The sequence below is a fragment of the Thermobia domestica genome, chromosome 10 (genome assembly GCF_964235325.1).
Source record: "Thermobia domestica chromosome 10, izTheDome1.hap1.1, whole genome shotgun sequence".
In the NCBI taxonomy this organism is placed as follows: domain Eukaryota; kingdom Metazoa; phylum Arthropoda; class Insecta; order Zygentoma; family Lepismatidae; genus Thermobia; species Thermobia domestica.
Genome location: NC_137463.1, coordinates 122879617 through 122892288, shown reverse-complemented (window position 1 = coordinate 122892288; position 12672 = coordinate 122879617). Strand labels below are relative to the sequence as shown.

Sequence of the window (12672 nt, the reverse complement as noted above, 5' to 3'; positions counted from 1 at the left end):
ATGCTGTCTATGTTTCTTGTTTACTACTTTTTAAATAATATTTCTATTTATTTTATAAAACTTATATAAATTATTACAAAATAAATAAGTTATTACAAAATAAATCGAATCATTATTTAAAAAGTAGTAAACAAGAAACATAGACAGCACGATAAGTCATCAACTATCGTTAAGTTCATTTTTCTACCCGCTGCCTTAACCTAGATTTTCGAGTAATTCAAATTCTGGTCACACTGTAATTTCTATGAATGACAACACTGATAATTCTTCCGATTCGTATTTTCGGGTGTAGAATAACATTATCTATTATTGTGGTAAGTTACATTTTATTACCTCTTTCCACTTACGAAAAACGGGCAAAAGAAAAAATATTAGTTTTTAAAAAATATTTAGTAGTCTGCCGCCTTAAGGAAATAGTTTAACGGTTCCGCTAAGTAAAACATAATTCTTTTGTGTTCGTATATTATACTGTATTTCCTACAGGTTCACATTGTAGACTTTACAATCCTATTTCACTATTGCAATACCAACATTTTCAATAATTAACAAAATCTAAATTAATTTCCCATACTCTAGTTAAGGAAAATTATACTTAAAGACCACAGGACAAAAAGGCGAAATGCCACTATTTAATCGAAATTGAGTTATAGATATCAGCGTGTACTCTTTGAGTAGAATTTCCTATCGTAATATTATAGACAAAAAATGGTTGTGTTATCTGTCAATAGCTTCTTTGACCCTGCTATATACTAAGTAAGTAATGGTTTCAAAGTTTAAAATTCAATTTTCTCAGAATGAATAAAAGTTAAATTTTCACTCTTCTTCTCTGTGGTCCTCATTAACATTTCCTTATTGAGATATTTCCAAAATACTTTTTAATAACGTTTCATAAAAATTCAAGGTTAAATTTTAAAGATTTACTTAATCTTTAACATACGTTTTCAAACATCTTAATATATACATTAGTACACGTGTAGCATATTATAATAGAAGTGCTGCACCGTTTTTGAATATTTACTCCATATATGCATATTTAAACAATATCAGGAATTGAAAAATTTGTAACCACTTTAATGAAAAATGCAACATTAACCACTTCTCTACTATACTACTCAGATCTTATTGAAATGTTATTTGTAAAAAAAAAAAATATTTTAACGTAAGTTCAAAACAAATTAACTCAATAGTAATATAACTATTGTCTCTATTTCCTTTAATTGTATCTGCTGCTATAACATAACATGATATTAAATCTTGAAACAAAAGAATTCAAGTGAAATTTCATTACATATAACGTAACACTGTTTCCTACATTTCGGCACATTATGATAGTATATTTTATTTGTAGTGAGAACATATACCTACGTATGCAAAAATTACGTTTCTTTATCTCTCCAGTCACGTGTTGGCTTAAGATTTTGATAATAGCTTTCATATCAAAGAGATGTATTAATCTGTAGATACTAGTTTTAAAAAGATCTTGTTGTATTTGTAAGAAGAAGCTACTTTATTAAGAGATTTATTTTCTTCAAGTGATTTTACGTATCGAATTCGTGATCACATTCAAACGTATTTCTTTCCATTACTAAAAGACATTGAGTGATTTTATGAATAATAAATACATGAGTCCTCATCAAATCAGTCAGAAAATACACTTCTAAATTGCATGATGGTAATTTTAATAGATTGCAACGCAGAACAATAAAAGTGTAATAAGACATACATATCCCTTCGAAGTGAGTTTACATACTAATTCATTAACTTTTATCTACTGGAAAACCAGTGACATTAAATAGCCATCTCGTAAGCTGCAATTTCAATAGGGCTAATGTATTATCTGTCATAAAATAAAATGCATGTTTTTCTTCCTTTGACCCTTGAAGCAATGGAAGATATGAGAGAATCAGTTCACTTAATAATGTAATTAATCTTATTAAAACTTTTAATGCTGTGAGTCCTGGTAAAATAACAAAGTACATTACGTTTTTAAATGAAATTTGCACAACACATAATACAAATATTGTAACAAGTAGGAAAAATAAGAAAATCTGTTATATGGTAAGTTCCACACAAAAGAAACACAAAAATTATGGCATCTTTAAAGTTTATAATAGGAATGCAGCACGTGAGTATATGACGTAGTGCCTAACGTTCTTATCTAAAAATCAGCTGATTCATGTTCGAATCTTTTTCAAGTATACTTTTTCTCTTTTTGTCGAAGGAACAGCTATTTAATGTAGTACTAGAGTTTTAGGTATGGTTTCATTCTGTTAAATTTTTCTTATTTTTTAAAGATAATAATATAAGGTTACAAATATGAATCTAGATCGAAAGTAAGAGTGTTCTAGATTTATGTCCATTAATTAAATATAGAGATAAGCTGACATCCCAAACTAAATATGCACGTAACTGAAACGAAATCAGCAAGTGTCTACCAAATGACTCAACCAGTATTTCTGTCTCTGTCCATTCGTTTGTCTGTTTCACCATAACTCTTGTAAAATTTATTCGATTTTAACCAAACTTGAATATGCCTTCTTTTAATCTTTAGAATATACTTGATGTTCGAAGAATCTATCAAAAGTAACAGTGTAAAAGAAAAGAAAATCCTCCACATGCTGCAAGTTTTGTCATATAGAAAATAATTTTCTGATAAGAACTACGTAAACATGATTTGAATTGGATAAAACGTAGCGCATACGTTCTTTAGGGTTTTCCAATCATCCTCAATGGTTGCAGTTGAAATCGATCAAATATAAGTTTGTAAAAGATGTAATTCCCAAAACTTCGAAGTTTCATTATTGAAATAATATAATACTATGAAAATAAGTTTCTTGGATAACTTTACAACAATGAAACAATGTTGATGCAATATGGCGTATACTTTCTTTCATGCTTCTCATCACTCCACTGCACGGGGTTAAAGTCTGTCAAGAATTTAAAAGTGAATCCCCTATGAAATATAAATCTATATAAGTAGTATTTGACTTGGATCAACATACCGTTTATTTCCTTTGAGGTCTTCAATGATTCCCCTTGAATGTAGTTAAAGTCAGTAAAAAAATAAGTAATGAATTTACTGTATGGATAAAAAATGTTCCACGATAACATTTCTAAACAAATATTCGGTTTTTGTGGAATATAGCATACGTCTAACTGAAGCTTTCCAGTCATCTCTCAACTTTCGGGTATATAATCAGGTGAGGATGGGGAAATGAATTGAACCCCTTCCCTCAGCACAGAAAATATGTCATACCATACCTTTCGTAGAAATAAATGTATTTTCATACTATATCTGAACTAGACGTGAGTTGATTTGTTTGGTCGAGAACATAATTGACATCCTCTAAATTGTGTCCAAGCTTTATCAAATTCCCATCGAACACCAACTATTTTCTTGTAAGTACTAAATGCGTTCAAAATTCAATTTAAACTGTTAATACTTTTCCCCGTGATGATCAAGCAAACGAACGCGATATCACTTTTATATATTGACCGAGTATTTGGAACTTGTCTCCTCCCCCTAAAGGCGAATTTTTGAAGGCAATGTAGCGTGCGCGCATGCATTTTAAAATAAGACATTTATATACTAGTCTCACCTCTCTAACATAAGGGATTCGAGAGTTATGCTCTATTTTCGGCATAACTTTTAAATACACTTTCTCTTACGATATACACGTTAATGAATGTAACCTGATAGAAACTCGACTGGAGCCAAATGTTAAATACAGTATGATAAAATCAGTGATTCCAAGCGGTTGATCCGTATTGCTGTGATGTCAATATATACAACTTCGATGTATATATTAAGCAAAAATTATAGAAATTGCCCAACTTCTCCACTTAATGTCGAAATTTTTAAACAAGGTTTGAATATGTGCTCACTTGTTTCTAATAAGGATTTTATATACCAATTGTTTATCTCCCTAACGTGAGATGCTCTAATTTTTCATATATTTTTAACCTTATGTAATCCATTAAGAGACACATTTTACTAAAAATTACGTGACAACAACCTGGTTCGAGGTAAGTCTTAACTATGTTAAAACATGTGAGTTTCGTTTCACAGTGTGTAACTAAGATTTCTAAACTATGCATATTTAATACTAAAATTTCAAGTAGTACATCTGTAAGTACTTGTTGCCACAAAGTAATAAAATCAAAAGTAAAACCACCTCCTCGGACTCTGAATTCATATCAAAAAGCCATTACTCGCTATCCCTTACGCATTTTGTTCTATGACGATAAAGCTGAAACAAAAAGTTGCTTATTTCAACCACTTCTTGTTCCAATGTAGGGCTAAGAGAGGAGATGTTACCTGTTCTTCGGAAACGGAATGGATTACAAAAAGATTTAAAAAATAAAAGCTCTTGTTGATACCTTTTGATCTACGGTAATCAGTATTGAAACCGGAAATAATAGTAAATTTGAAAAACTTTCGGTTCTGGTAGAATATTGTGGATAGTCATATTATGTTGTCTTAAGATGCTGAATAGTTTACAAAAAATAGCTTCTCACTATCTATTACCGTTTTCGTTCTTTGGCAATACTCTTAGTTTTCCTAGTTCTCCGTAGTTCTCTTTAATAGAAAAATCTAGAACGGTCTTTATGCTTGTAAAATCCTATGCATCCTCTTCCCTTGACAAAAAGAAAGATTGAAGAATATAGAATCACACCTAAAATTATATTCATAGTTTTTTTGTTGTTGGTTTTGTTATCCTACCGGATCAATGAACAACAAAAGCAAAGCGCGACGAAGATTTGAACATCGGTCGTTTGGGTAGAAGACTTGTACGGATTCAATCAGTCACGGAATAATATGGAGGAAAATTTATGTATTCTGTAAATACGTGGCTAATAGCTGTAATTTTCAAGCTGTGAAAGAACGTAGTTTTACTTTCTTTTATTAAGTTTTATAATTCTATAGTGTCTTCTGTGTAGTATAAAGAGGAAGATAATGCATTTATAGATTTTGTTAGGGATTGGGCCTTTGAAGCCTTTAAAACATTTAATGTAATATCGAGATGATAAACGGTACACGTACGGATTTCGTTTTCTTGGTGCGGGGCAAATGATACTATCCCACGAAAAACATGCATCTTCTTTTGTGACAATTTTAGAAAAATAAAATTTTCATATTTCCAAATTTTGTGCAAATGACATAATTTTCTTAAAAATAAGCTCCTCAAATACTTCTTCCCTTTATGTTTTTTCTTGTTAAAAATATAATTCGTTATTCCGCATTGTTATACTACTTTCACTTACAAAGTTCTGAACTTTTACTCACAGACATGGCTACTTCGTAACATTTTGTCAAATATGGATGAATAAAATTACTTATAGTGGAGAGAAAGAGAATTAGATTATATGTTGTACAAAGTTTAGCAGAAAGATTTCTATTCGAAATGCAACGGCGTTTTCTTTAATAAAGTTAAAATGAAAATCAAGAATGAAACTATGATTTCCTATCATTGCCTAATATATTAAGCAGCCTTTTCCAGAATTCATGGTGATAAGAAATATCATTAGTCCATTTTAAACATGCCCTTTTCTTCATAAAATAATCTAAAGTTTTGGGTATTTTAGAAATTGGAATATCTTCAAGGAAAATGATTATGATCTTTCTCCCTGTTTCTAGGTACTGATACTCAGCAAAATGCATCTCGAAAAGACACCAGTGGCTTTGTAAAAACATTTCTGAAACTACTAGAAGAATGACTTTACTACTGTTTATTTTGTTGACTATATTATTTATAATACCATCACCCACTTGAAAATCTCTCTCGTGCAGACAAATTTTTAAATTAGCATTGTTCTCCAGATTTGGAATCAAACTATCAATAATCCATGATCTATCTTTACTAGAATATGACACAAAAATATCGTAATTATAATTTATGTATTTTCGATATGATTTAGATTGGTAGATGGAAATCGGTATATTAGAAGCCCAAGCACAACGGGTAAATCCTATCTTCCAATATGCAAGAACAGCGCCTATTGAAAGTCCAATAATCAAAATACCAGCCAATATAATTCCTTTTATATATCTCTTACCATTAGTACATTTTAAATTATGTTGTGCAAGTTGAAAGGAAAGATGTCTGGAGTTTTCTGTACAAGTGTAACTGTGAGAATCATTGATATATTTGACAATTTTTTGAGGTCTTCTTGCTATAAAATCGTAAAATTCTCTAATGTAGCACCCACATTTGAAAGTGTTTACAGATAAATCGATATCATTTATGTCGTTTAAATCTTCAAACATTGCAGGTGTTATTACCTCAATGAAATTTTCGGTCAAATATAAGCTTTGCAATACTTTGTTTTGATAAAATATTTGTTCATTCCATTCTTCAATAAAGTTGTGACTTAAATCCAATATTTGTAAAGATGGAAGTGATTCAAATGTTATTTTGTTTAAATGTACAATTTTATTTCTATTCAAAAATAATTTCTCCAACGATTTTAAATCATGGAATATTCCTTTCTTGGAGGTATTTGTTGGCATTAATGTTGTCAACTCACAGTACTCAAGGTGTAATTCACGAAGGTTGGCGAGACCAACGAATGTAGTTTCATCGATGACAGACGAAAGGTTGTTTTTACTAGCATCTAGATACCGAAGATTAGTTAAATAAGAGAAAGTGTAATGCCCAATACCACCAGCAATTGAGTTTCGTAAACTCAAATGTTGAAGCCTTTTCATTCCAGCAAATGTCTTTTCTGTTATGTTAATTAGCTGCGAGTATGATAAATCTAGAACCTCAAGATTTGTTAAATTCTGGAATGATTTGGGAAGAATAAGTAAAGGTGCATTTTTCATAAAATAAGAACTTGGATTATTACTTAGGTTTAAATATTTCAGCGATAGTGACAGCGTTTGTATAGCGTCTGGAATTTGAATGAGATCATTGCCAGACAACAGAAGTCTTTCTAAGTATCTCAAGGAATCGAAAGTACCATCTTCTATGGTCTTTATGCTTGATATCTCTAAATTGAGAACTTTCAAGTTGTTCATTTCTGGGAAAGAATGTCTAGTTAACTTGATAAAGGCGTTTCCTGCTAGAGACAAATGCTTTAATGAGTCGCTCACATAACGTAATGCTATAGTAGGAATTGATTGTAATCCACACATTCTGATTGAAAGATAAGTAAGACTCCCATTCTGAAGTCCTTTCGTTATATTTGGCAGCGTTGAATATATCATTGGATTCATGCTAACATCTAGGGTTTTTAAGCGAGACCTAAAAGGAACCAGAGTGCCTGCAACAGAAGATATAATAATTAAAATAAGAAATGGTTTCTTACTTTAAAAGGTTATTACTACCACTTTGTGTTATCTTCTAATTCTTCCTTTGTTATCTGTATTATTTATCTTCTTTCTACCCTAGTGCATTAGCACTTCATAGATACTCGTAATTTTATAAAACAAACTTATTATTAGCCTTTATTAATGAATTTACAGTTTCCGACTTCAATTTTTTACCAAGAATTTTCTATTATTGGCTCAGTGATAGGGCAGGATTATCACATTTGTGCACAAAGTACGTACATTGTTGAAGACTTTGCTGAAACTTTGTAGTAAACTTTGCATACGAACCTCATTGAATTACTTTACGCTTTAATATTTGGATTAATGAGATAACAATACCTTTAGAAAGTACAATGCTTAGTTAATTAAATAATTTATAGAACATTCAATTACAATTAAGATAATGCTTAACAAAAGTTAGAAGTAAGTTTAATGAAAGAAATTAAAATAATTTTGAAAACTTGAACCATTTTGCAAGCTCAACATTCAACACAAAGCAACAGTACAAAAATGCAAGTACAATGCAAAATATTACGTCGTCGGCCATCATAGTATTAAAGAAATATTATTTATGTCCATTAGAAACATATAAATGCATGATGGCCCATAGTAACGTTCAAACTTTTGAATATATCAGGTTCTCCAAAAAAAAAGTTTTAACAGATTTTCACGCAGTAGTGTGGCATACGAAGATAAATAGTCAATAAATCACTTCTTACCTCACTATAACGACTTGCCCTTTGTACAATCAAAATCCAAGATAACGTTTTTAGTTCCAACTAGGGTACTGAATTTATTCTTATTAATTGTTTTTTAACTTCGAAGTGAACAACCTACACCCAACTGAAGTTTCTCGAAATATTGATCATTTGATTATTTATTATTGATCACTTATTTTATTTTGATTAATTTTTCGATTATCTGATTATCTGAAGTCTTAGAAAGTATTTGTTTGTATATTCCATAAATGTGGGAAATTATGGATTATAATTTTAAATAAGTATTATAGTTAATATTATTATTAAGCATATAAGCATATACTTTGCAAGGTAAATCATTCTTTAATCTAACACGCAAAATTTTACAAATCTAATTATTTCATTAAAGAATCAAGCAATCAATATATTGAATAAGACAAAATTGTTTGATTTTACATAAGATGCCGCTACTAGAGCTTAATTTTCTTTACCCCCATTTAAACAAACTTTGTTAGATTATAAATATTATATACCTGTAATGTCAGCGCAGGTATTAATTTGTCGAAATTGGTACAACTTTGTGTAGCCAGTTTATTATTAAAGATGGAAGGAAATGAACAATGCTTTCGTTATACGATTCTAAATTATTTCAAGAAAGGCGAAAACGGTACCGAAATGCAAACTAAGAAAAGTAAAATGCATGGAGAAGTTCTTGTAATTGATCAAATGTATTAAAAATGTATTGACAAGTTCGTGATAGTTTCTTGATAAACAATACTCTATCGGCAGCCTCCTTTAGACTACACGGCATAACTGGGACATAAAACTGAAAGATTTCATTTCCAATACTTTACGGTCAAGTATATCAGTTAAAGTGTTAATAGCTACTTAAGATATTAACTGAGAACGTAGGAGACAGTCAACATCAATAGTCGGAAATCATTTCCACAATTTTGATTATTTCAACAACCATGATGCTTGAGTTCAACATAAAATAATTATTGAAGTATTCTTGATTGTGTTTCTGTATGCAATTGTTTACTTAAACACTGCAAAAACATTCCGTTTTTAAAACAGCTTGTGATGTTCGTTTAACTGTGTATACGGTACAATATTGTGTCATACAATAGATTGTAGAATCAGCTAAATGAACCACCACGAATTACACCAAGAGCCGTTCTTTACCGGTTATAGATAGAAGGATATAACGAAAAACTAACAGGTTAATTTCAACAATTATTAATCTAATTAGAGAAACGAAAGAAGAGTTTCCCAAAAGTGTCTAATATTAGCTGACAGAAAAAATATAATAAAATATTCCATCATGGTAACGCAAATTGTCCATGTCTTTAATAACCTAGCATATAGCATGTCTTATCATGTCTTTGATAAAGCTGTAGCATATTGACTTTCAAAATGTCAATTAACTTGCAATAAATATTCACTAAACGTTGTACCATTATATTTTTAGTTATTTCAATCTTTACAAAATTCAATTCGTAAATATCGCCTAGAATAGTTCTCAGCTGAGAATGGTAAATAGTTTCGGGAAAATGAAATGATGAATTTGCTTGAAGGACAGCAAAAAAGCTGTAAAGTTATTGATTAAAATTAAAACCGTGTCTTAGTTTTAAATAAGAATGAAGTAAAACTTTTCTTCTAACCTAATAGTTACATTGACATTTAAACATATCTATCATTTTAACGATATATTTCATAGAAGCTACAATACCAAAGTTCCCTGTTTTCACAAGAAAACTTAATTATTAACGTAGAGGAACTCTTTTACTTGCTCTGAACTCTGGGAAATTTCAAAAGATGTTTGCGACACTTATTTGTTTGACAAAACAATCTTGTATAGTAACGATAAATTTGGTTCCTAAAAGTCTCTTATAACATGTTTTGTAACTTTTCTTAAAACAAGTTTATACCTTTACAATATTCAAAATTGTCGTACAACTAAATCAATTAATGGAAACATAATTCTCAGTGGTAATTTGCCATATGATATACGGAGTTTATTATTATTATTATTATTATTATTATTATTATTATTATTATTATTATTATTATTATTATTATTATTATTATTATTATTATTATTATTATTATTAAGTCATTCACTCATTCTGGTTCATACGTTAATCCAGATACCTAGCCATTTACATTTTGTTTTCTAGTCCCTGTCATAGCGGGTACTATGTTTTACGTAACCTATCTTGAATACTAAGTGTTTATCTTTTTTTTTAAGAGATGCTTTTGTTAAGTGACGGAGTGATGTATGACGTATTAAATGAACATAATAAAAGAGTAAATGAAACAGTCCATTCATACACGTGACTATTGAAAGTAAAGCAGTTAATTTAAATATACACATACTGTTTTTAAAAATACATTTTCCCAGTGCCCAAACTCCATGTACGATAAATTGACGAATGGGAATATTACAATACTTAATTACAATTTGTAAACTTTCTTTTTTTTGTTCTATAAATACATGCTAGGTATTTATCCTAAATATAGCTTATAAATGCTGAATACAACTGTGTTTGAAAGATACTTTTGAATAAATATATTATACAAAACTACTTCCTAGACAAATCGCAACAATTTAATAAGCAATATATAACAAATTGTATTCTATGTATTTATGAATTTTATTTTATATAGGACGAGAAAGAAGGATGACCCTAATTACGATAGATATCAGTGAGTTATCTCTCACGTTATTTTATCTGTAAGGCGCGTGCAACCTATAAGCCATTTGATAACATGATAAAAAAAATAAGATGACAACCTATAAAGCATGATATTAAGATGGAGTTAAAATCAAATTAATTTTATATTGCTAATTTTCACCCGTAGATTTCACTGTGGACTCTAGCATCAATGCTAATTAATTTACGTAATTGTTTGGAATTTAACTTTCATTATCAGCACCGACACTATGTTTATGATTCATTAATGTATAGCTTACTAGAGATCCAGCAACATATGCTGACACTGAAAATTGCACCTGCGTTTCACACAGCAAAGACAGAAACTTAATAATTTAACCATTTTTGTGAAACTTAACTGACTACATAAATACAATACGTGAACTCATTTGACATTCGCGTTCAAACATCAGTGTCCCGTAAATTTATCCATAAACTACTACTGACTTGTAATGAAGAAAGGCTTCACCTTTTTGTCTTGCTTCTTTGTTTTATTGCCAGAATTGTAAACTTGTTTGACGCCAACAATACGTAATTAATAGCGCAACCCACATTATGATTTATTTTTTGTTTAATTATGCTTTATTTTTTCCAAATTGTGTTTTATTATGCTTTAATGTACATTTCAATCATTGTTTTACATTAATTGTGTATAAGGTATAATATTTACTTATCTTGATCTATTTATTAATATTTTGGCAAGCAATTTATTTTATATTTAATGAACTTTCTACTTAATGCACTGTAAAGACATGTGCTTTACTCGAGTCAAAGGATTTTCGTTTTTTATCACTTGTGTGCGCCTTAGAGGTGCATATATACAGAAAGAGAAAGTAAAAGATGCCATCAAAAAGTACAGAAAGTGCTTAAGTTCAAGAGGTACACATAACAATATAGTGTGGAGTTCTTGTGGACTATTCAGTGTTGGTGTAAAGTTTTCTTCTTTTCCTTTTTTTCTTTTTTTTCACATCAAAGGATTACATCGGAAAATTTACCGAAATAAAAATAAGCTTTTCATTGTTGCATTGTTATGTTCTCAATGATTTTGCATTGTAAATATTGGTTTTAAAAAGTATTAATATAGTATGTTAAACTTGCAGCTAAATAGAATTTTGCTTGAATTAAGCTATATATTTCAAATTATGCTTTATGCTTTATTTTCTAATATTATGCTTTATTATGTTTTTAAAATTAGTTTCTTCTGGACCCTTAGATAACCACAACGATGTTCAAGGTACCAACTTTATGTCTAAATTGCTATTATGCTTCTCATGCTTTTGGGTTGCGCTAGTAATTAACATAATAATATTTAAATTTTAGCTCTCTATGCATGCAAAGGCTTTTCATTTCTTTTTCACAAGCATAGTGAACTATGGTATTAAGAATTAGAGCACAAAAGTTTATTAGGGAATAGAAGTACCAGTGAGAAACATGAGTCGACTCGGATAATAGTATACCAGTATACCTAATAGGAAAACAGTAATATGCCTAAAAGTAATAACAGAATCGAATTTTAAAATTTGGCTACTGTGTTTTATTAGTACTTAAGAAGGATATGCTTTTTCCTTAAAATGATCAAGAGGAAAATCTTGCAACCAAGATCCACAACTGTATAGTATGCGTTTTTGAAGATTAAATTTAAACATTTATCTCTGTTATGCTTAAAATACATTTAAAATAGCTTTCGTACTTTCATTTAATCTATATGGGCCGCGGTGGCTCAGTGGTAGAGCGTTCACCTCTGGTGCTACGGGTCCCGGGTTCGATCCCAGCCCCGCCAAGTGAACTTTGTGGTGGACAAACACCGTGTGTGTGGGTTTTCTCGGGGTTTTCCCGTTTCCTCCCACTTTCTTCATTCCACCATTTCATTCATTACTCATCATCACCGTCTTCTTTAGCCTAACCGGCATAACCGCGGGACGTAAAACTCAAAGATTTCATT

At 30.1% G+C, this 12672-nt stretch overlaps 1 protein-coding gene across 5 annotated transcripts in view; it reads right to left on the bottom strand.

The window, feature by feature from the left end:
- Positions 1-12672, bottom strand: part of LOC145662694 (dynein axonemal intermediate chain 7-like) — a 450989-nt gene that overhangs the window by 236319 nt on the left and 201998 nt on the right. For 2 of the 5 annotated variants that reach the window (XM_081728532.1, XM_081728533.1), the window contains one exon: positions 186-7266. The exons of the other annotated variants lie outside the window; for them this stretch is intronic. In XM_081728532.1, the coding sequence (XP_081584658.1) occupies positions 5456-7266 (1811 nt within the window). In that variant the 3' untranslated portion in view covers positions 186-5455. Of the gene's footprint in view, positions 1-185; positions 7267-12672 lie in introns of those variants that run through there. 5 annotated transcript variants of the gene reach the window in all.